Genomic DNA, 26158 nt, shown 5'->3' on the forward strand with positions numbered 1-26158 from the left:
CATGGGCCTTAGGATTAGGTTTCCTAAAAATGCCCAGCAGGACAAGCCCAGCCATAACGTAGGCTGCTGTTTGAGGTGATCTTCCCCTTGTTTTGATTTGGGCTTCGCCAAGGGTTTCGTGGGTTTCTTCCTCTGGTAGCTTTCCTTTCCTTTATCTATCCCTCTTCTTCCTCTTAGGGCAGATGAAACATTTGACTGAGCCAAAAAAAAAAAGCACTCCAGAGAGTCCTGACATGATCAATATCATGCTGTCATCCATCTAGAGTGTAACCTGTAGAGGCTTTGGAACTGAGGACTGCTGCGAATGCCGACTGGGGGTGGGCAGACGTGTCAGCTTTTCTGTAGGATACACCAATATGAGATGTGTTCAGTAGGTCATCCATTGCATCATGTTCAAGTGTATTGAGGGGAGAGGATAGTGTAAATGCTTATTTGGCCCTTGACCCCACTTTCACTTTCGTGGAAATTGATTGGGACCAGCATATGCCCTACAGTAAGAAGGAAATCGGACTTCTTTCCTGGTGGCAGAGAATGCCTGGCCAACATACTGTTTGGTCTAAACTGAGTTGTTACAAAAAAAACTCTACTCTTGGGTTACTGAATTCCAAAGAGCCTTTCCAAAGTGATGCTTTGTCCTACACTATATCTTATGGTGACCTGGGTCTGAGAGTGACTCTGAGCAGGTCTTGTCACTTACCTTGTTCTATATTCTCCAGTCAAGTTGTATAGCCAGGTATTCCTCAGGGCCCATGTCTACCCAGTCAGTCTGGCTTCCTTCCTGTAAGACCCACAGGAAGGTTGCCTTTCTCTCTGCTCTCTGACACCCCAGATGCCTTATGAAAGACTGTATGCACACGATCTTTTAGTAGTCTGACATTCCCACATTCTAACCTCATAGCTGGTCCCTCAGATACATTTAGTGTCAAAAACCTGTGGATTATGGCCACAGAAATTGATAAACACCAAGAACTGCTTTAGCCTTGGAGGAAACAACATATTTTGTTTCTATTTCTTTGAGTGACTGATGAAGAACAGGAAAAAATGGAGAGAAGATTTATTAACCAAAAACTTTTTAAAACATTTACCTATTTTTAGGCCTTTATAACTGTAAACCTATGTGGCCCTGATGAGAAGATGATCCAAATGTAGCCACTCGTTGGGTTCCTAAAATGATGATGCTATCTTGGTCATTTCATTACTACTTTGGGACAGCTGATTCTCAAGGCCCTCTTTTGAAATGAGAAGCTAGTATATTTTATGTGATAGATGTGGAAGAAGAGGCACAGAGAGAAGTGGCTTGTTCACAATTCCATCGAGTTTTTCTGCAAGTAGCTTCTGACATTGCACACTGGGCCCTATCATTTACAAAGGGATTTCTACTTTTAGGGCAAAGTTGTACCTTTCACTCTTCTCCTAAAATGGAGCAAAATTAAGAAAGTACTTAAAAATGTGATTACAAGGTTCTTTGGTCTCTTTCCTAGCGTCCCTGGTTGTGCCAACCACATCACAATGAAGGTTACTGTACCACTGACTGCCTGTGTGGGGATTACGGACAGCATCAGAGCATTAGGATTGCTCTTACAGTCTCCTGCGAGTTATGGGCCTATCGAATGCTGCATACCTACACTCCGTTAAAGATGTCCTTTCTCTTAATAATCCAGGGTAGCCAAGATTACACAATTGCATTCAGTCAGTTTTCTTATTTCTGGGATTATAGAATGAAGCTCATCCATCTAGTGGTATGTGTATCCTTATTCAGATTCCAAATTAAAACAAGCTTATGATGCCTGGTGGCAATTATTTTCCTTTATGAATTTGATTTACATTTTAATTAGACCAAACCTAGGTAATGAGGTATTTTCATTTACTATAGATGTTGAATTGTGTACATTATTGCACATACCATACGGGTAAAACTTCCTGAGGGTGTTCGTCTCCTTTTAATCAAAACAAAGCAGCCAGGTCCCATTTCCTTGATTGTATGTTGAGTGGCTGGAGCCTGGGCTGTCCGCAGGGACTCACTGGACCATGTTTGCCAGCCATTATGTTTTTTCTCTATCCATCTTTTGTATGTACTGTTTGCTTGAACAGTTCAGAGTTTAAAAAAAATAGTGAGAAAGTTGGCTGTCACAGAGCCAGGTTGAAGATACAGCCAGGCAGAGATTTCAGCCACTTGGCTTCAGGGGGAGGTACATAGACATATGTTTTAGCAAGTACATTTTTAAAAATTTTTTGAAAATTTGTTTAGCACTTTTGCTCAAAGTCAGTATACTCTGGACCTTTTTATGCAATTCTTGTTCACCTTTCTTCAGACTCTTTAATGATTTCTGGACTGAACACCCCCTTGGTGAAGGTATTTAAAGAATAATGAAAATCAGAGACTAAAAGCTTTTCGACATTTTCAGAGATTTAAGGATTATTTAATGTCTCGTCTGCTGTGCAGATGAGAAAATAGGTGTAAGAGAGACAGAAATATGGCACGGAACAGGGAGAACTTGAAATAAGAAAACAGCCAGTTCTCCCAAATCCAGTCTGATATGCTTCAGCTACATGACACTTTTCTTCAGATCATCTCCAAAGAGTCTCAGGCACATTTTATTGGAGCATGAAATATAAACAATACAATCCAATAATCATGTATATGCTTTATGCTCTTCTGCGTACAGAAAATGGTTGCAGAAAGCATGCTGTGTGGTGGTCTTTAACTCATAGAGGCCTTCACATGTGTGTTCTGTTGTGCCAGGTATAGGGAAGGTACAAGGAGATGTTATATACTAATCCATTGCTGTTTTTGAGACTACAGTCTATTTCGTAAATAAACATTAAATAGTTATTATGCAGAGCTAAAACTTAGCTCTGATTTCAACAACGTCTAACCTTTAACTATGTTTTAAGTGCAAGATTGGTCTATTTAGGATTCTAAAAGTTGCAGTGCAGGCTATGGGGACTGCTATGAATTGTTTCTAGAAAGATGGCAAGAGTATGGTGCAAGAAACATTGTTGATCAAAGAATTTGGCAAAAGAGGAGGTAAATCTAAAGAAGAATTAGCTCTTAAACAGCAGCAACAACAAAACCTATTAAAATAATGACTAACTTCAGGCCCCTTAAAAACACGGTGGAAAACTTTAAGTGATTAGAGTCAAAGCCTTCTATGGACTTTATTATATTAAAGATTAGATGTACTGATAAATTTTAGACCTTAAATCAAGTATATGTGATAAAATTGAAGATAGCTCTACCTGATGGGTATAGAGTGTTAATTGTACAATTGTTTCAACGTTTTTGTATGTTTGCGATTTTTCATAATAAGATGTTGGGGAAAGATTGGTAGCCTAAAAGAATAGAAATAGATTGTATATCTTCCAAACCAGGGTGGAGGGGGGTGGGGAAGGGAGAGAAGAAATACAAAAAACTTGAACAATACCATAGGAATTGTGCGGGGTGGATTATGGAAACAAAGCCAGAAAAAGTATGGTAAATAGAATGTATAAAATAAGATATGAGACTATGTGGAAGATAAATACATGGACAAAGAGAACAGATTAGTGGTTACCAGAGGGCAAGGGGGTTGGGAGGATGGGCATAAGGGGTAAAGGGGCACATATGTGTGGTGACTGACAAATAATAATGTACAACTGAAATTTCACAATGTTATAAACTATCATGACCTCAATAAAATAAAAAAGGATATGAGAAATACTTCTAAATACAGTAGGCATCATAGCAAATATAAGTAAATCAGATTTACCAATTAATAGACAGAGGTTCTCATAATGGATGAAATTTTTTAAAAATCCAGCTCTGTACTGTATTTTTTTTTTTTTAAAGATTTTATTTATTTATTTTTTCCCTCCAAAGCTCCAGTAGATAGTTGTATGTCATAGCTGCACATCCTTCTAGTTGCTGTATGTGGGACGCGGCCTCAGCATGGCCGGAGAAGCGGTGCGTCGGTGCGCGCCCGGGATCCGAACCCGGGCCGCCAGCAGCGGAGCGCACGCACTTAACCGCTAAGCCACAGGGCCGGCCCTCTGTACTGTATTTCTAAAAGACACACTTAAAATTTAAGGACAGAGGAAAATTGAAAGGCATAGAAAATGATGTACCAGGAAGCTAGTTAAATCAGAGCTAGAGAAGATATATTTAAAGTCACACAAAATAGACTTTAAGGCAAATAAACCATAAGCAGAGATAAAGAAGACCATTATAAAGATAGAAGGACTGATTTACCAGCATGATATATTATGAACCTGTATGCACCTAACATTACCTTAAAATATAAAGACAGTGCTAACAGGAGAATTTTGGATACACAAATAATTTTAGTGGAATAATTTACCATACCTCCCTCACTGAGTGATAAGTAGAACAAAATCAAAATAGAAAATATTTTAGTCAAGAGGAAGTAATGAAATAGAAATTATAGAGAGAAGCAACAAAATCCAAAGCTGCTGCTTTGAAAAAATTATGTAAATCTCTGGTAAGTTTCAAGAAAAACAAAAGAAAGGCAAAATAAACATTATAAGTAATGAAAATGGGGCAGAACTTCAGAGAAAGAGATTTTAAAAATTAGAATGAAATGAAAACTAGAAGCCAAAGAAATTGAAAATCTAGACAGAATGGATAATTAGAAAATCTAGATAGATCTATGACCTTGAAAGAAATTGCCTTATCAGTTTAAAATACACTAATCAAAAAAACGAGAAAATGAGGCCAGCCTAGTTGCTAAGTTTAGTGCGCTCCACTCGGCAGCCCAGGTTCTGTTCCCAGGCGGGGACCTGCACCACTCATCAGCCATGCTGTGGCGGCATCCCACATACAAAATAGAGGAAGATTGGCAACAGATGTTAGCTCAGGATCTTCCTCAGGAAAAAAAACAAAAAACTAAGCCCATGTTATTTCAGAGAATAGAAAGGAAAAAAAAAAAAAACACATGAATTTGGAACTAGCAGAATCACAATACCAAAGTTGAACACAGACTGAACACAGTTGAACATGTAAAACTTTTAAACTGAATATAGATGCCCTCCCCAAAGTTGACAAAACATTAACCAAGTCCAACATGGTGTGTATTTATATAGAAGTGCAAGTTATAACTAAATAGTTTCTTCCAGGGATGCAAAACTCGTTTATTCAACAAATAATTTATTGAATGCCTTCTGTGTGGAAGGCATTAGGCGTTGAGGATACAGCAGTGTAAAAACACAATTAAATATTCCTGCCATCGTGGAACTTATTTTCTAGTGGAGAGAGGCAGATAACAAGTAATAATAAATAAGTAAAATACACGATAAGTAAAATATACAATAAGGAAAGAAAGAGATCAGTGATTTCAGGATTAGAAAAATGAAACTCATTAATTGCAGGTGATATGATTATCTACAAAGATAATCCACTCAATCTACAGGGAAACTTACTGGAACTAATAAGAGTGAGCAAAGTCCTTGGAAAAAAAGACCAATATATAGCAGCAGCTTATCACCACCTAGGTCCAAACAACAGTAGTATTCACCTGCAGGACTACAAATATATATATAAATATAAATATATATATATAGCAAGTAGTATTCCCATGCATAATCAACAAAAAGAAAATGTAATTGAAAAACTGAGATACTGTTTATAACAAAAAGTATAATTTACCTATGAAAATCTCCAAAAATCTCCAAGATCTACCCAATAAGATGATAAAAGTTCATTGAAGAGCATAAAAGAAGGTCTGAATAAATGGAGTGATTTGCTAGATTAATGTATAGGAAGACTTAATGTCATAAAAGCAGTTGTATCCAAATTTATCTATAAATTCAGTCCAGTCAAAATCCCATTTTAAGTAATGAGAAAAACTAGTATTAAATTTCATATGGATATCTAAATAAAACTATTAAATTAATATGGACTAGTCAAGGCTCAAAAATGACCAAGGCTAATTGAAGATACATGGAGGACTTGCACAACTATCCCAATTTCTTAGAAAGCTATAGTAATTAAAACACCTATATACCCTATAGATGTAGAGTGTATAAGAGTTCTAAAGGTTGAAAAGCTACCTTTATTAAAATTAAAATATTAAGCAAAAGACATTACCAAATTAAGAGTGAATGTCCAGACTGAAAGAAGATATTTGCATAATTGCAATGCATACTACCAAAACAAATTAACATCCGGAAAACACTAAAAAGAAAAAAAAAATCTAAGAAAAAGATCACCCAAGATAGCAATAGGCACTTTAGAGTAAAGGAAATTCAACTGGCTTATAAAGATATGGAAAAATATTCAGCCTCATAAGTAATCGAGGAGGCAAAATCAGTAGAATATACCTTTTCATGTCTATCAGATGGACACACATTTAAATATGTGAAAACACCAAAGTACTTTGTAGAGGAAACAAGACATTTCGGAATATGAATCTATTCCGAATCTATTGTATTTAAAAACACTCACAAAGAGAAACAGAATATATTGTCTTATAGATACAAGGAGATGTAGAAACATAATAAAATATGCATAGAAACTAACTTCAAGATCGAGACTACCATTAGGGAGAGAAAGAAGGATGATATGGGACATCAGCTAAATCTGTCATTGCTCTTTTTTTAAAAAAAAAAAGGTAGCAATCATAAAGCAAATATAGCAACGTGTTAATATGTATTTATCCTGGGTGATAGGTGTATAAATTATGAGATATATACTTTTCTATATAGTTCAAATGTTTCCATGCAATATTTCTTTTAAAAAGACTGTTGCAATAGCCTGGGTGTGATAAAAGCTTGTATTCACTGAAGTTGGATATATAACATGTGGCAAAGGCAAGATTAACAGGCATTGGAAGTCAGACCATTTCCGAGAAAGAAATGGTCAATGGCCAGGTGCAAGCAGGTAGGTAGCGGGCTGAGGAACCTCTCATCCTTGATGACCATAGCCTCTTCATACTGTTTGCACGTTCCTCGGAAGTATTTTATTGAGAAAACAAAGCAACCCAGAGTGTGAATCTCTGTTGAGGAAGAATTTAGAGTGGACTTGGTATATTTTTCTCCACAGACTCAAGATAATTCTACTGCCAACAAGCAAAGTTTTTGACACAGTAGGAGGTCTTAAGTCAGTTTTTCTCTTGGCATCTGTTCAAACACATATTCTTCCTTTAGAGTTGGTCTTCTGTGTGCCTTTTTCAGAATAATTTGGCTGTAAATTCTGTTTTCAAACTAACAATGAAGGAAGCATTTCAGCTTCTGTTTTTCACCAGCTCTGGCTTACCTCCTATTCCTCACCACTACCCACCCACTGGTTTCTTGATTGTTCGCTTCCGTCTTGTGTTCCTCACAGCCCCGGGCTCTCCAGGGGATGACCATTCAGTGGTGCCTTCACTGTGTCTTCCTAGCAGCAGCATCCTAGGGTTGATGCCTACCTCCCTAACTACTTTCAAACCAGGGTCCTCTGAATTTATCCAGCCCTCAGCTGTCCCTGAGCCTCTGGGTGGATTCCTGTCCTTACACTAGGGGCACTAGGCACAGAACTGCTGTGTGCCTGAGACAGGTCCTCAGACCCTTTCCCGGGCTTTTCTCTTGCCCTCTTCGCTCCCCACTTCTTCTTCCCACCCTGTTTCGCAACTCAACCAATGCTTTCTTCCACCTCTGTCATCACCTCAGTTAACCAGGACCTAACCGATACTCTCAGTCACACAGACATTTTCATCTTTGAATCTGAATTCAAATCCAAGTGTGTCTGGTTCCATCCTTTGAGCTTTCAGGCCCTGTGCCAGTGGTTCTCCAACTTGAGCGTGCATCAGAATCATCTAGAGGGCTTGTTAAAGCACTCACTGCCAGGCCTCCCTCCCAGAGCATCTTGTTCAGCAGGTTTGGGGCGAAGCCTGAAAATTGGCACTTCTAACATGTTCCCAGGTGGTGCTGATACTGCTGGTCCTGGGACCACACTTTGAGAAGCTTATATGATGTCAAATTTGAGATGTTACTGTTAGTCATTTGGTGATTCAACATGAAGGTTGAAGTCAGGAAGCCTGAGTGTTGTAGAGTCCTTAGGGTGACACCATCCCTGCCGCACCTCCCTCGCTTCCCTCCCCTCCATTCCTCCACCCTGTCCTGGGTACACACTTCACTGCTTTGTGTGTGTGTTCATATTGATGCCCTCACCCCTCACGAATGAGGGGACATCATTGTTTTCAGTTCATATGAGCAATAACCGTCCTAGGTAGGAATCCTGTCTCCTTTTCAGGTGTTAAAACCAGTTTAGAGAGGTGGTGACTTGCCCATGGTCATGCAACTATTGGTGGCAGCTTGCTCCAGGACAGATGAGAAGGAGTGAACATTTCCCAAAGTCAAAGCTGCCTCCTGTGTGCTTGTATACTGACTGCCAGACCAGAAGACATCTTTGGAACTCCTCTTTTTGGAATTACTTGTAGAGGCAGCTTAAATTATATATGAGAAAATGAGGTCTTGGTGAACACCTGGATTTGAATCCAAACCTCACTCCCCCAAATATGTTTATTAAATTCCCTTTCCCTGACTCAGTGGCTTCTGGGCATTTCTAAAATATTGACTGCTGCCACCAGGGTCATTATTATTATCCAACTGGGTGTTTCTGTTATTTTATTCCTCTCTGTCTAGAGGTTCTGAAATAGTGATAACGTGATGTCTTTTGACTAAAGAGTAAGTTGGAAGGACCAGGGTTTTTAGTGCTGAAAGCGTGGTCTCTGGAGCCTACAGATGAGGCTTAAGTTGTCGGCTATGATTGCGGGCGACTGACTTAGTATCACTGAGCCTCACATTCCATGTATAAAATGGGATTTTTCCTTCCAAGGGCTTTTGTCGGAATTTAATTAATTTATGCATTAAAGCACCTGAAACAGTGTTTGACTTTCAATAGACAGCAGCTGTTAATGGTAGAAACCCTCTATCAACATGGTTTAACTGTTGGTTCAATAATCCAGAAAGTCATTTAAAGTACAGAAGCTATGATATCTATCTCTCTGAAACCCTATATTTTAATTTTCCACTTATGCACTCATTTGCCAATCTTTTGATGCAGGACCAAGGTTTTCTCTTTGTGTGGATCCTCTGGATGGGGTTCTACATTGTCTGTCTTGTATGAACCACATCATCCAGGAGAGAATTTAAAGACAATCATGAAGCAATCTGAAGGCCGAATATTTTTAGATTTTTATGATTTTTCTTTTCAGTATTTTACAATTGTCTCAGCTATATCTAATTTAATAACTTTTTGTAAATATTTACCTTTAGGAATCACTCAGTAGCTCCCTTTTTGTACTATTTTAATAGTTTAAGGGCTGTGTTGGTTTATTACATAATCATGTGAGATGTATAGTCAGCAGCAATATTGGAGAACAAATACAGATAAATACAGATTGGAGAACAAATACAGCTGACTTGGCCAGAGCAGAAGTGGGGCTCATGAGAGAAGAGTCTATTGGCTGCATACTTTGAACCTCCAATGGATCTTAGAGAGTCAGAAGAGCTTTGACTGATCTTCCATCTTAGTGAAGTGGAGCATCTATTATGATTGCACTCAGAAAAGGTGGTACTTAAAGGGCTGACAGTAGGGTTTAGAGGAGAAGTAAGATCTAAATGCATGCCTTGTAGACTGCTGCCCTTTTAAGGTGGGAATATTTAAGGAGGCAGTGGGAGAGACTTTGCTTGGCCAGAGCTTGCTTAATTAGGAGAAAAATTTCCAATCAGGTTTGACAATCTGACTCATTTTCTCAGAGAAGGCTGACAGATTTCACTTGCATGCAAGTCCCAGATGCTTAGGAGCCTTCCAAACCCGGGTTTGGTAATCAAAACAAGGACTGGGCTGGAACGGTGCACCGCTGGCTGGCAGGCAATGATGACAGGCTGCCTGCTCCTTCCAGCTTTGTGCTGACACCGTGCACTGTGCTGATTTACTGGGGAAAGATACACACATGTGCACACACACTCACTTCATATTTAAAATACGTTAAATTCCCCCCAAATCGACTCTTGAAACATCAGAGATAATACCTCTAGTGCCAGCTTCTGGAAGTAGTTTTCTGTACCTACTGAAGAACGAGAGATTCAGCACCTACTGAAGAATAAGAGGGTTAGTTTGCAGAGTTTGAATCGAGGGCAGCTTGTTGCAGCACAGAACTTTCTTGCCATAAAGGCCCAACGTATTCTACCCCTGCCTGGCTACTAGACCCCACCATCTAGCACTCTTGTAGTAACAGTCATTGTTCCGAGGGGGTTTGGCATGGGGCCCTTTTTGGGTGCTTTTGGTAATCTTAGCCAGGTCTCTCTTTTTTGATGGCGTGGGAGCTACTGTCCAGAGACCCACAGCAATGGCCCACTCATGCTGCTGCTTCACTGTCGTTGTAAATGTGCTCCTGGGGAAAGCCTGAAACAGCTGTGTGTTCAGGGGGATCCACTCTTGATCTGGGAGGTCAGAGGCTCTCGGAACTAACAAGTCCTGTGACCTTAGCTAAGTCACTTTGCTTCTCTGTGACTCAGCTGCCTCTTCTGTGACATTGGCGCCTTCCAGTTCTATCTCAACCATATGTTTTTGTCCATGAAGTTACTTAATTGATAGTCATAACATCTAAGGCGCTGCTGCTTAGATATTTCTTAGATTATTCCTGCTGACCGATTTGGGGTCTCTTGTTAAGGCCGGAGTGTTCTGCTGGTGCTCAGACCTAGATCCCTGAAATTCCAAAGAATGTACTTACAACTTTTGTCTACAGAAGTAGTTTACAGATTGACGAGGTATCATTATTCAAATCTTAATGTGGCCAGAACCTGGACCTGCCCAAACCCCTCCCCCGCTACTTTTTGCTGGAGTATTTTAAAGCAAATCCCAGACACCATATCATTTCATCTATAAGTACTTTAGTATGTTTTTCTGACAAATAAAAATTTTTAAAATAATTTTTAAAAACCCACACAACTGCAAATTCATCCTAACACCCTGCAAAATTAGAACTAATTCTTTAATATCATCTTCTACCTAGTCTGTGTTCAATTTCTCCCATTCGCTCAAAATGTCATTTTATATTAGTCATATCAGGATCTAAACAAGGCCTACAGATTATATTTGGTTGATATGTTTTTTTAAAAGAACAACTTCATTGAGATATAGTTTATATTTATAAAGTGTGCAATTCACTGTTTTTTTAATGTAGTCACAGGATTGTGCAACCATCACTACAATCTAATTTTAGAACATTTTTATCCCTCCTAAAATAAACCCCGTTTCTATTAGCACTCACTCCCCAGTTCCACCACTCCCATCCCCAGCCTTGGCAACCACTAATCCTATCTCTCTCTATAGATTTGCCTATTCTGACATTTCATATAAATGGAATCATATAATTTGTGGTCTATTGTGATGGGCTTCTTTCAATTAGCATAGTGTTTCTGTGTTATAGCATGTTTCTTACTTAATTCATTTTTATTGCCAAATAATGTTCCATTGTATGGATAAGCCGTATTTTACTCATCCATTCATCAGTTCATGGACATTTCAGTTGTTTCCACCTTTTGGCTCTTATGAATAATACCACTGTGACCATTCCTGTATAAATGTTTGTGTGGACATATGTTTTCATTTCTCCTGGATATATGCCTAGGAGTAGAATTGGTTTAATATTTTGAGGAACTACCAAATTGTTTTCCACAGCAGCTGCACCATTTTACATTCCCACCAGCACAGTATGAGGATTCCAATTTCTCCATACTCGCCAACACTTGTTATTGTCCATCATTTTTATGGTAATCATCCAGTGGTTATCATATTGTTGTTTTTCTTTACATTTCCCTGATGGCTTCTGGTGTTGAGCCTATTTTCATGTGCTTTTTGCCATTTGAATATGTTCTTTGGAGAAATGTCTCTTTAGATCCTCTGCCCATTTTTTAATTGGGTTGTCTTTTTATTATTAAGAGTTCTTATATATTCTAGATACAAGTCCCTTATCAGATATATAATTTGCAAATGTTTCCCCCCATTCTGTGGGTTGCCTCTTCACTTTTCCTGATGGTACCATTTGCAGTTCAAAATTTTTTATTTTGAGTAGTCCAATTTATCAATATTTTCTTTTGCTGCATGTGCTTTTGGTGTTGTATCTTAAAAGCCTTTGCCTAATCCAAGGTCATAAAGATTTACTCCCATATTTTCTAAGAGTTTCGTAGTTGTAGCTTTTACATATAGGTCTATGATCCATTTTTTGTGTTTGATGTGAGGTAGGCAAAGGCAAAACAATGATGCATGTGGATATCCAGTTGTCTCAGCACTGTTTGTTAAAAAGACTGTTCTTTTCCCATTGAAATATCTTGGCACCCTTGTTGAAAATCAATTGACTTCAAAGGTCAGGGTTAATTTCTGAACTCTCAATCCTATTCCATTGACCTATATGTCTATTCTTATGTTAGTACTACACCATCTTTATTACTTTGTAGTAAATATGTTTCTTGAAACTCTATCAATCTGTTATTGTGTCCTCTTTTTCACCACCACCACCAAGCCATTTATTTGTGAGGACCCTGGGTGGTTGTTATAGAATTTCCCATATTGGGATTTGGCTGATTGTATCTCGGTGATGTCACTTACCCTGTTCCTCTCTCTTTTTTAAAACGAATCTTTAGATGTAGAGTCTTAATTAAATTCAAGATCAATTATATGTTTACTTATTCTTTATTGCCGAAAATACTTCCTAAGTGGTGCTGTATACTTCTTGTTGCTTCAGTCAGAAGGGATATGTTGTCTGATTATCTCACTTTTGTTAATATTAAAATTGACCAGTGGGTTTGGATCAGACAAATCTATCTGTTATAAAGTTCTCCATTAACTTGTCACTTAGTAATTTTAGAAGCCACTTACGGTTGTTTTGATCTATTGCTTAGTCCATTAAAAGTTGTAAAATGATGACTTTGGACTTCCATTATTATTCCTGCATTTGTTAGTTTTGTTTCTTTCCCGTTATCAGTTTTCAGTATGATTTGGTACCCCAGCAACGTCTTAAGGCGACCAGTGATTATTTAAAGGATCTTTATGGAATTTTACATATCTGTGTTTTTGCCCGTTGTAGTCATCATTCTTTCTGATGCTCAAATTGCTCCATCACATGAGATTAATTATGTGATATCTGAGATTTACTTGGAAATAATCCCAGGGAGAAGATGTGAGTGAGGGAGTAGATGAGTCGTGAATGCCTGTGAATTGTAATTGTTGAAGCTGGGTGGTAGGTTCATTACTCTGTTCTCTCTTCTTTTGTGTAAGGTTTTAAAAAATGTCCCATTTTAGGCCAGTGTTTATCCCTTGATGTCACACCAGTGTCGTTTGCTTCCTTGATCTCAGGGACAAGAAGCCCCAGGAACATTTTATTCTTTTCCTGCCCCAGAGCAAGAATCAGTCATTTCTCTAGGGATCCTTGATTGCTTTTAGAGGGAAATGGTATTTAAACACTACCTGGCCGAGGCACTGGGGGTGCTTGTTGCCACCAGGTTGTCCTTGCCCTTAGCCTCCTCAGTGGGCACAATTAGAAAATATGTTTTTCAGAAAAATGAATCAGACATTCAGGCCAATATTTCAAATGAAGGTTGCAGGGTTTTTATTTAACTTTTTCTGCTTTATATTTATTTTTATCTATTTTATGTTAAAAATCGTGGTTTCTAACAACAAACAATTTCTCGTTTGCTTTATCCTAATTATATATGACATAATACTTATACATAATGTAATATCCTAATTTTATTGTAGGATAAATTTTATTGTTTGTGTATATAGACTGGGGTTAGTTTTAAAATAATGATATCAATATTTAACAAGTCTGTGGTTCATTTTATCTTTAAGATATATCGCACTAGAGATATATAGTCAAAAGACTGTTTCTCAGAGTTACTTGAAATCATTTTTCTTCCTGTAGTTATGCTGTCAACTTGATAGACTGTTAAGTTCATTTGTTTCACTTTGCTTTAGATTTTTAGGTTTTGAGTTTTTTCCGCTCTTTGTGGTTTCATGTGATTCTGAAGGGAAAACTATAATACAAAGAATATTCAGAGAGGTTTAGTTTCTGTCCTTGTTCCCTTCTCCCTGTTTTCCCTTCTTCCTATAGAGAATCATTTTTATTAGTACTAGATATATCCTTCTATTGTTTTAAAAATACATACTAACAATGCAAAATGAAAAATATTTCCCTCCCTTTCTTACAAAGGATAGCATACGGTACACTCTTGTGCCCTTCGCTTTGTCACTTTACAATATATCCTGGAAATTCTTTCTTCTTTAACTATGTTAGTTTGACCCTATTTATCAGACTGGTTTTATATTTGTGTTCTATTTAAGTGCATTATGGGATATGGCAGTCAGTTATTAATTATACCATAAAATACTGAGAGAGATAGTGACTTAACTGTGAGTTTTATAAAAAGTCTCTTTTCTTTCCTTCTCATCATAGAACATGATAAATGCCTTACTTTTTTAAATTCTCTCTCTCAGTCTAAAGGAATTCCTGCCCAAAGAATACATCAAGCAGAGAGGAGCAGAAAAGAGAATATTTCAGGTACGTATTGTTAATGTACAGAACTTGATTATTCTCCTCACTCCCTATCCTCATTCATTAGTAGTGAGGGGCCTCTGCAGATGATAGTTTCATACCCCATGCCTGTGCTCTGCTTATATAATAAATGATTAGTGGCTCAAGAGTAAAGAAGCTGACAGTTCTACTTTGGGCAGATTTATTATCTTAATCCATACCTTCTTGCTAAAGGTTACTTAGCCCTTCAGAGAAAAACGTGCGTACATTTAATTGCAAAGGCATTATCTTGGTAGCATTGAAACAAGGTGATTTACCATTAAAATGCACTGGGGATGAAGCTACAAGTAGCTTCTTTGTCCCGATATTTGTTTTTGGGAGCTAGAATTTGGGAACCTTTTGAAAATCCAGGTTTACTCTAAAAGTCAGAGAGTTGTCTATTCTAGGCAACCAGTAAGAAAAGCCCTATTATCAACTTTGCCCTGAAACAGTCACCCTAGTGAATTCAAAATATCGAGGTCTTCTTTGTTATTGAAATGTAAATATAAGTTGAAATATAAATTTCACATGTATGAAACATGTTTTTTACCCAGTATTATTTCCAAGCACTGTGATGTATAGGCATTTATATATCCTGCTCTCTGGGAAACTGTATATTTTGGGTGGATGTTACAATGATACCCCTCTTGGACAAGAACATTTTTCTAGCTCTCATTTAAAGTGTTGGTTCTGAAACTTTTGGGACATGGAGTTCTTTGAAAATCAGATTACAATTATGGACCCTGTTCCTGCCACGCTGCACATGTGTGAATTTTTGAATATAGTTGTGAAATCTGTAGGGAGTCGGGTCTCAAATTCTACCTAAGAAGCCCTACATCAGAGCTTTCTGTGTGCTCTGACCCTTGGTCAGCAGGAACATGTGTCATGGAGGGGTCTCGGACACAAACGTCGCTTACTGATCATTCATAGCCACTCTCTGCACATATATAGTAACTACCTCTACTAAGTCCACCTGCGGGCAGAACTGCAGTAACTATCCCTGCTACTATCACTTTTGTAGGAGCACAAGAACTGTGGAGAGATGAGTGAAATAGAAGCCAAAGTCAAGTATGTCAAACTTGCACGGTCCCTCCGGACATATGGTGTGTCCTTTTTCCTGGTGAAGGTGAGTTGGGCAGGGTGGAGAGGCTGTTTGCCCCTGCCACCTCTTTTTCGTAAAGTGTTTGCTGTTAAGCTTGGTTTGTCATCTCTAGATCCCTAGCGTTTGCAGATTATACCATCTGGTCAGTTGTGACCTGAGTTTAGCTGCGGGACAGACATGAAGTATATGAGCTACGAGGCTGGTGCATGAGCCTGGCTGTCCATAGGCCTCTGGGCAGCTGTGTCACTGCTATCAAGTCACTGAAGGAGTGTGTTTACTTTTACTTGTTATCACTTTTTCCCCTGAGAATGTTTCATTCTTATCAAGAGCGTCCTGGACTAAGTGAAGGTTGTTGACTGCTGCAGACCAAATTGAATTCATGTAGTAAATACAATACTTAATTTGTATACTTTTAGATGGATCTTGGGATTGTCTGTGGCCTTCAGATCTGTTTTCATGGGAATTGTTTGCCTTCCTACTAGAAGGAAAGAGGTGGGTCTTTGAAATTTAACCTGTGAACAAGCAGATGGAGGCCCTTGATGGGTGTGTTCTTAAGTTGACTGATCAGCCCTCCCATTAGCTTCCTTCCCCCTTTGCACATCCTGACCTCACATACTCTATTTTAGTCGTGTATCTACTGTGTGTGCCGCATAACGACATCTTGGTCAACAACAGGCCGCATGTACGACAGTGATCCCATAAGATTAGTACCATGTAGTCCAGGTGTATAGTAGGCTATACCATCTAGGTTTGTGTAAGTACACTCTGTGATATTTGCGCAAAGACGAAATCACCTAACGAAACTTTCTTGGAACATATTCCCATCGCTAAGCGATACATTACTGTAATAAGTTCCATTGATTTCCACTTATTTTGCTGTGGCTCTGGGCCTTCTGCCTCTTGCCCTTGCCCTAGAGAAAGTTCCACCATGTGGTGAGGTGTCTTATGTTGCTTAAGGCAAAAGGGAGTGTTAACCAGCTGTGTTGCAGCTGTTTCCAGGGACTAAAGTCAGAAGGCCAGTGACAGGGTGCTTTAAGGAGGTTCCTCTCCCCACAACGAAACAGAACTAGAAAAGAAGGAAATTATGCTGTCTGCTAGTATGTTTGGGGATATAGATGCTTTTCTTGACTTCACTCCTCATTGGAGGAAGCTGCTTCCTTTAGGATAAGAAATAAAGATGTTATACTGTGGAAAGGCATATGCTTCATGCTGATTAGTTACTTGAGACAGCTCTCGGTTTTATACCAGAAGATGCTGGGGCACTTGCAAATGAAGAAAGCATAGGTGAATCACTTTGTTTTTAAGAAAAATAATTTAGAAGTTGAATCTTTCATATTTAGTGTGAATTTTAAACTATCAATATTTTAATAGCACTGATGCCTTCTAGGTAACAATGCCATTTCCGAATATTAATAATAAAAGCATTAATAAACAATTATATGCCACGCATATCTTCTTCAAATCTATCAGCAACCCAATGGCAGAACCACTACTATTATCTTCTTTTGATAAATGAGAAAAGAGACCCAGAGAGGTTAAATGACTCAGCTGGGGCCATAAGGCTAGTAACTGAAAGAGGCAGCACTTGAATTCAGGTCTCTTTGACTTCAACATCCATGTTCCCAACCACTGGGCTATGCTGTCTTAGCTAGGGTGACCCCATTGGAGGTGTAGTCACCTGCTTTCATCATCCCAGCTCCCCCACCCCCACCATGAGCACATGGTGAGATCTGCTTGTTTTAGAAGAAAAAGCTGTTTTTCATTTATTATTCTGAAGAGCAAGAGGTGGCAAATGAGTTCCAACACCTCATAGGGACAAAGATGAAACGAATTTCTAGCATGTCCGATGATAGTGGCATCAGTTTCCATGTTTTCTTGAGTTTTTCTGTAGTTCTTCATGTATGAAATTCATCTCACGTTCGAATTGTGAATTTCCATTAATATCATCAGACTTAACACAGAGTCAGTTTCAGTGACATGCATAAAGGTCAGTCACTTGGGGAAAATACATAGCACACAGCAAACTACATGTAATCAGGAAGAGAAATTGAACAGCAAGTTCCAGAAAAGAGAAATTGGTTCGCCAAAGATAATTTAGGGCCTGAGAAAAATCTGTCCATAGCTAGTAGGATAATTAGAGGAAGAGCACAGATATTCTGGTTATTGCAAGGTCTTGCAGATTTGATCAAATGAAAACTTTTCTTTTACAAAAGTATTTAAGGCAAAATAAGAAAATGGTGGAAATTTTCTTCCTTGCTCCTCTCCCCTCCCCTTCCTTCTTACCTTCCTTTGTTCTCTTTTTATTTTTTTAAAAATTATATCTCTTTGGGGCCAGCCTGGTGGCGCAGCAAAGTGCGTGCTCCGCTTCAGCGGCCGGGGGTTCGCACGTTTGGATCCCAGGCGTGCACCGCCGCATCACTTGTTAAGCCATGCTGTGGCGGCATCCCATATAAAGTAGAGGAAGATGAGTATGGATGTTAGCCCAGGGCAATCTTCCTCAGCAAAAAAGAGGAGGCTTGGCATTGGATGTTAGCTCAGGGCTGATCTTCCTCACCAAAAAAAAAAAAAAAAAAATGATATCTCTTTGAAGAAAGGCCAGGGTCACAGAGGTAGGCAGCACTGACAACTTTCATATACATATTAGATATTCAAATTGTGGTTTTTATTAGTTTTAATTTTTGTCACTTTATAAAAGTAAGCACATTGCCCACTTTAATTTTTTGCTCAGTGGTCCTGTTTAGTATACGTTTTGTTTTAAAATTGATTTTGATAAATAGAGTTGGCCATAGTTTGCCCTATTTTAAAAGTAGTACAACTGATAATTCAGTGATAATGCAATATTATGAATTAATGAACCTAGTAAATCAGATCAACAGATCAAATAAGATGACATCATATACAATGAACTATCTGGAAAAGAAAAACAGAAATAAGCCCATTTAAAATAGCATCAAAAACAATAAAAAACTTAGGAATAAATTTAGCCAAGGAAGTAAAAGATCTATACACTGAAAATTTTAAGATACTGATGAAAGAAATTGAAGAAGACACAAATAAATGGAAAGATATCCCATGTTCATGGATTGGAAGAGTTAATATTATTAAAATGTCCATACTACTCAAAGCAATCTACAGATTCAATGTAATCCCTATCAAGAGTCCAATCACATTTTTCACAGAAATAGAACAAAGAATTCTAAAAATGTATTGAACCACAAAAGACCCCAAACAGCCAGAGCAATCTTGAGAAACAATAAAACTGGAGGCATCAAACTTACTGATTTCAAAATATGCTACAAAGCTAATCAAAACAATATGCTATTGGCATTAAAACAGACAGATAGGGCCAATGGAACAGAATTGACAGCCCAGAAATAAACCCACACATATGCAGTTAACTAATATTTGACAAAGGAGCCAAGAATACTCAAGGGGGAAGGGATAGTCTCTTCAATAAATGATGTTGGGAAAACTGGATTTTCACATGCAAAAGAACGAAACTGGACACCTTACACCACTCACAAAAATTAACTCAAAATGTGTTAAGGACTTGAACGTAAGACCTAAAACCATAAAACTCCTAGAAGGAAATAGGCAGTAAGCTCATTGACATGGGTCTTGACAATGATTTTCTGGATATGACATCAAGAGCGCAAGCAGCAAAAAAATAAGTGGGACTACATCAAACTTAAGCTTGTGCACATCAAAAGAAACAATCAATAAAAAGAAAAGGCAGCCTACAGAATTGGAGAAAATATTTGCAAACCATATATCTGGTAGGGGTTAATATCCAAAATATGTAAGCAACTCTTACAACTCAATAGCAAAAAAAAAATAATCCAATTAAAAATAGGCAAAGGACATGAGTAGACATTATTCCAAAGAGGATATTCACATGGCCAACAGATACATGAAAAGGTGCTCAACATCACTAAACATGAGGGAAATGCAAATCAAAACCACAATGAGATACCACCTCATACCTGTTAATGCCTATTATCAAAAAGACAAGATAACAAATGCTGGTGAGGATGTGGAGAAAAGGGAACCCGTGTTCACTGTTGGTAGAAATGTAAATTGGTACAGCCACTAAGTAAAACAATGTAGAAGTTCCTCAAAAAATTAAAAAGAGAACTATCACATGATCCAACAATCCCACTTTCTGGATATATATCTGAAGGAAATGAAATCACGTTCTTGAAGAGATATCTGTACTGTCATGTTCATTGCAGCATTATTTACAATAGCCAAGATATGAAAACAATCTGTGTGTCCATCGACAGATGAATAGATTTAAAAAATGTGAGAGAGATATATATATAGTAGAATATTATTCAGCTATAAAAAAGAAGACATTCCTGTCATTTGTGACAACATGGGTGGACCTTGAGGGCATTATGGTAAGGGAAATAAGACAGAGAAAGACAAATACTCTATGATCTGACTTATGTGGAATTTTAAAAAACCAAACTCATAGAAGCAGAGTAGATTGATGGTTGCCAGGGGATGAGGTGGGGAAAACGAAGAGATGTTGGTCAAAGAGTGTAAACTTGAAATTATAAGAGAAGTAAGTTCTGGAGATATAATGTACAGCGTGGTGACTATAGTTAACAATATTGTATTACATACTTGAAAGTTGCTAAGAGAGTAGATCTTAAATGTTCTTATCATAGCAACAAAAAAAATGGTAATTATGTGAGGTGAAGGATGTGTTATCTAACTTTAATGTGGTAACCATTTCTCAATATATTATGTCTATCAGATCATCACATTGTACACCTTAAACTTACACATTGTTATGTCAATTACATCTCAATAAAGCTGGAAAAGAAAAGATGGCATAATATGATCATTTTATACAAAGCCACTGAGATGTTTGATAAAATTCAGCACCTACTCCTTATAAAAATTTCTTTAAAACGCTGGAATATACGTGTACTTCCTCAACCTGATAGTGTTTCAAACCTATTATCAGTATCCTACTAATAGAGAAATGCTAGAGAGAAATCTATAAAAATTGAGATCAGAACAAGTTACTCTTTAACATCTCATTACTCTTTAATATCATTTTGGAAGTTCTGGAGAAGATGTAAAAATGTTTTTAAAAAGCATGACTTCATGGGGCCAGCCCCATGGCGTAGTGGTTAAAGTTTGGTGTGTTCCACTTCAGCGACCCAGGTTCACAGGTTTGGATCCCGGGTGCAGCCCTACACCACTCCTCAGCCACGCTGTAGCAGCGACCCACATATAAAGTAGAGGAAGATTGGAACAGATGTTAGCTCAGGGCTAATCATCCTCAGCAAAAAAAAAAAAAAAAAAAAAACATAACTTTAGGAAATGAGCAGAATTATTATTCCTTTTTGCTATGATTATTTGTCTTATAACAATACATACAGAATCATTTTTTAACTATTTACTTTGAAGTAATCATAGATTCACAGGAAGTTGTAAAAATAATACAGAGAATCAAAAAGTCAGATACTAACAAGTGTGGGTGAGAATGTAGAGAAATTGGAGCCCTCATACATGCTGGTGGGAATGGAAAATGGTGCAGCCCCTTTAGAAAACAGTCTGGTGGTTCCTCAAACAATTAAACATAGAGATACCATGTGACCCAGCAATTCCACTCCCAGGGATATATGCCGAAGAGAATTCAAAGCATATGTCCGCAGAAAAACTTGTACATGAATGTGTATAGCAGCGTTTAGACAAAAGGTGGAAACAACCCAAATGTCCATCAGCTGGTGAATGGATGAACAAAATGTGCTGTATCCATACAGTGCAATATTATTTGGCCATAAAAAGAAATGAAGGGTACTGCTACGTGTTATAGCACAGATGAACTTTGGAAATATTAGGCTAGGTGAAAGAAGCCTGTCACAAAAGTCTACATATTGTATGATTCCATTGATAGGAAATGTCCAGAATACACAAATCTATAGAGACAGAAAGTAGATTAGTGGTTGCTGAAGAGTGGGGTGGGGTGGTGGGGGGTAGAAGAATGATAGGTAAAGGTACAGGATTTCTTTTTGAGGTGATGAAAATGCTTTAAAATTGACTGTGGTGATAGTTGCCCATATCTGTAAATATATCAAAATCCATTGAATGTATACTTTAAATGGGTAAATTATATGATTATGTGAATTATATCTCAATAAAGATGTTAAAAACATAATGCAGAGAGGTCTCCTGTACCTTTCATCAAGTTTCTCCCGGTGGTAACTATAGTACAGTATCACAACCAGAAAATTAACATTGGTGCAATTCACAGACCTTACTCAGATTTCATGTTCTATATGTACTCATTTGTGTATGTGTTTAGTTCATGCAGCTTTATGACTTGTGTAGATTCACGTAGCCCCCACCATAGTTAAGATGTAGAACTCTATTTCATCACCACAAAGAACCCCTGTGCTACCCTTTTATGGCCATATACACCTCCCGCCCCTTCCTGCTCCTCCCCACCCCTGACTCTCATACCCTGGTCCTTAAACCCTGGCAACCACTAATCTGTTGTCCATCTCAGTTTTGTTACTTCAAGAATGCTATATACATGGAATCAAACAATATATAACCTTTTGAAATTTTTTTCATTTAGCATAATTCCCTTGAGATCCATCCAAGTTGTCACATATATCAATAGTCCATCATTTTTATTGCTGAATAGTATTCCATGGCATGGATGTACCGTAGTTTGTTTAGTTATTCATCACTGAGGGACATTTGGGTTGTCTCCAGTCTTTGCCTGTTATGAATAAAGCTGCTATGAACATTCATGTATAAGTTTTTGTGTGAATGTAAGTGTTCATTTCTTTGAAATAAGTGCCCAAGAGTGCATTTGCTGGACCATATGGTAAGAACATGTTTAGCACTACAACAAACTCCCAAACTATTTTCCAGAATGACTGTACCATTTTACATTCTTACCAGTTATGTATGATTAACCCAGTTTCTTTTGATTCTCTCCAGAATTTGGTATTATCGTTTTTTTTTTATTTTAGCCTTTCTGGTAGGTGTTTAATGATATCTTATTGTGATTTTAATTTGCATTTCCCTAATGGCTAATGATTTTGAACATCTTTCATGTGCTTATTTGCCATCTGTATATCCTCTTCAGTGAAATGTCTGTTCATCTTTTTTGCCAATTTTCTAATTAGATCTTTTTTTTTTTTTACTGTTTTGAGAGTTCTTTATGTATTGTAGATTCAAGTCCTTTGTTAGATGTGGTTTGCAAATATTTTCTCTTAGTCCATAGCTTATCTTTTCTTCCTCATAACAAGGTCTTTCACAGAGCAAATGTTCTTAATTTTGATGAAGGGTATTTTATCACTTTTTCCTTGTATGATGTTGCTTTAGGTGTTATGTCTAAGAACGTAGCTCATAGCTCTGGTGTAAGTCTAGGCTCTGAAGATTTTCTCCTATGTTTTCTTCCAAATGTTTTATAGTTGCACATTGAAAGGTGTATGATCCATTTGAGTTAGTTTTATATAAGACGTGAGGTTTAGGTCGAGGGTTTTTTTGGCCTATGGATGTCGAGTTGCCCACCACTGTTTGTTGAAAGAGCTGTCTTTCCTCCATTGGACTGCTTTTGTATCGTTATCAAAATTCATTTGAACGCATTTCTGTGGCTCTCTTTCTGGGTTCTCTGCTCCGTTCCAATGATCTGTGTGTCTGTTTCTCCACTAGTATCAGAATATCTTGATCGCTTTAGCTATATATAGGAAGCCTTAAAATCAAGTTGAGTGTTTCTCTTTTTCCTTCTTTTTCAAAATCATTTTAGCCATTGTAGGTCCTTTTCCTTTTCATAGACATTTTAGGATAAGCTTGTCTGTATTTACAAAAAACTTTGCTGGGATTTTGATAGGAATTGCGTTAAATTTATAGATCAATTTGGGAAGAATTGATAACTGTACTTTGTTGCATTTTTCAGTCCATGAACATGGTATTAGATCCTCTTTTATTTCTTTCATTAACAATTTGTAGTCTTCAGCCGACAGATCCCTGTACATGTTCTAACAATATATGCAGTTACATTAATTTTTAGACAATTCAGTAAAGTTACGAGACGTGAACAGTATGAAATAACCCGTGTGTGTGTTAATAAGCACAACCGTTTAGAATATATAATAAACAGATCATATGCAGAAGAGAACACACAAAAAATTGTGTGGCTAAGGGATAGTAAGTTTTTTTCTTTTTTATTTTTATTTATTTATTTTTTGTGAGGAGGACTAGCCCTGAGCTAACATCCGATGACAGTCCTCCCCTTTTTCCCTTGAGGAAGACTGGCCCTGGGCTAACATCTGTGCCCATCTTCCGTCTACTTTAAATGGGATGCCACCACAGCATGGCTTAACAAGCAGCACGCCGGTGCACGCCCGGCATCTGAGCCTGCGAACCCTGGGCCGCCAAAGCGGAGCATGTGCACTTAACAGGTATGCCACCAGGCGGCCCCTAGTAAGTTTTTTTAAAGGCATAAATAACAGATTTCTCTAGACCCCCAACCTGAGTATACTGTTAAATTATAAAGGAGGTTTATTGGCATAATTTAGGAAGTAAGTTAAAAGTGAGTGATTCTAGTTTCTCATTTACTACTTATATGGACTATTAAAAATTCTAAGTTAAATAAGTCAATGAAATTATAATTTGAGACATTTAAATATTGATATTGAGCACACTTAATCATACAGCATGGCCTTGAAATTAGTCAGAGATATTCTGAGAGAACTAGTTTGATGTGTTTGTAGGTGCTTCCATCATATTTTCTTCTATGTCTATGAACCTTTTGTCCTAATATTCAGAGCATTATACTTTGTGCTGTTAAATAGAAAGTTCTTGGGTGCTGGAATCAGGAAGATTAGCCTAGAATCCAGTATGCCAATATACACCTGTGTGAGAAATAGCAGAAACTCCTATGGCTTTGAGAGACATCCCTAACCTCCCTAAACCTCAGTTTCTTCATCTGACAAATGGGAAGGATCATTCCTTACAGAGCTCTAATGAAGATTAAGTAAGCTAATGTATGCAAACAAATGTATCAAGGACTTAAACATAATGTAAGTAAGGATATTTGATAAATTTTAGATTATCCCAGCCCCTTAACCCTTCCCACATCTCCCTAATCCCTGGCCCTTGGGTCGTCCAACTTTTAATTGGCTTTTAGCCTCCATGATGTAGAGCCAGGGGTTGGCACACTTTCTCAGTAAAGGGCCAGATCGTCAATATCTTAGGCTTTGCTAGCCATACTACTCATCTCTGCCCTCGTAGCTTGAAAGCAGCTGTAGGCAATATGTACATGAATAAGCATGGTTATGTTCCTGTAAAGCTTTATTTATGGACTCTGAATTTCTTTAATTATGGACTCTGAAAATTTCATATAATTTTCATATGTCATGAAGTATTATTCCTCTTTTGATTTTTTTCAACCATTTAAAAATGGATAATTTGCGGGCCAGCCTGGTGACGTAGTGGTTAAGTTCGCTCGCTCCACTTCGGTAGCCCGAGCTTTGTGGATTCACATCCCAGGTGCGAACCTACACACCACTCATCAAGCCATGCTGTGACAGTGTCCCACATACAAAATAGAGGAGGATTGGCACAGATGTTAGCTCAGGACCAATCTTCCTCACCCAAAAAAGTAGATAATTGACTCTTAGCTCTCAGGCCATAAAAACACAGGCAAAAAGCTGAGTTTAGCATCAGCCGTAGCTTGCTGACCCCGATATAGAAAATGTCTGGAGGCTGTATGATGAGTCCACAGGGAACAGCATTATGTGGCATTATCATCAGTGGCTAAGAACATATGCTTTGAAAAGAAAGACCAGGGTTTGAATTCTGGCTTTGCCACTTAGTTTGACCTTAGAAAAGTTACTTTACCTTCCATTTCTAAGCCTCAGTTTGCTCACCTATAAAATTGTGACTTTTTATAAGGTTTAAATGAGATAATATAGAAAAGGGAACTGTCCCATATACGATCTCAATAAATGAAAGTTATAAATGTCTACCGTCTTCTTCTTTCATTGACTTTTTTAAAAATTTTATCTTGATATGCTAATCAAAACCCCATAAGCAATGGTAAGGCATTTCCCATGAACTGCAAAGGATCTTATTTCATGCCAGAAAAATCATTGTGTAAATCTTCTGCCTTCTAAATTTGCCTATGAACTTACTCTGCAGTCATACCACAGCCGTGAGGTGGGATACCTGTGGAACTGATCCTCTTCTCTCCTGAGCTGTAAAAGGATCACAGAGGGCATTCAGAGCATCTCAGAATCACGAGTTAAATCAAAATGGATTGCCAATTGTTTTTAGAGAGAGAAACGGCTAATAAACTGAGTCTTTACATCCAGTTTTGCTGTTGAGCAGCCATCCCTTTTTGCCATGCCACTAAGAGAAAGAAGTGAATGATGACACAGCCAAGCACAGGAGCCAGCACTTTGGCACCAAGCCAACATAGAACTCTGGTGAGCACAGCTGGATCGTGGGCTTAGGCCATGTTCAAGTCGGG

The 26158-nt window shown here is 37.9% G+C and overlaps 1 protein-coding gene across 6 annotated transcripts in view; it reads left to right on the top strand.

The window, feature by feature from the left end:
* The window catches only part of TLN2 (talin 2), a 419612-nt gene that overhangs the window by 236853 nt on the left and 156601 nt on the right, over window positions 1-26158 (top strand). For all 6 annotated transcript variants that reach the window (XM_058541740.1, XM_058541736.1, XM_058541742.1 and 3 more), the window contains 2 exons: window positions 14474-14537; window positions 15571-15675. In XM_058541740.1, coding sequence (XP_058397723.1) covers window positions 14474-14537; window positions 15571-15675 — 169 coding nt within the window. The remainder of the gene's footprint in view (window positions 1-14473; window positions 14538-15570; window positions 15676-26158) is intronic.

Source organism: Diceros bicornis, chromosome 5 (assembly GCF_020826845.1).
Source record: "Diceros bicornis minor isolate mBicDic1 chromosome 5, mDicBic1.mat.cur, whole genome shotgun sequence".
NCBI classification, from domain to species: domain Eukaryota; kingdom Metazoa; phylum Chordata; class Mammalia; order Perissodactyla; family Rhinocerotidae; genus Diceros; species Diceros bicornis.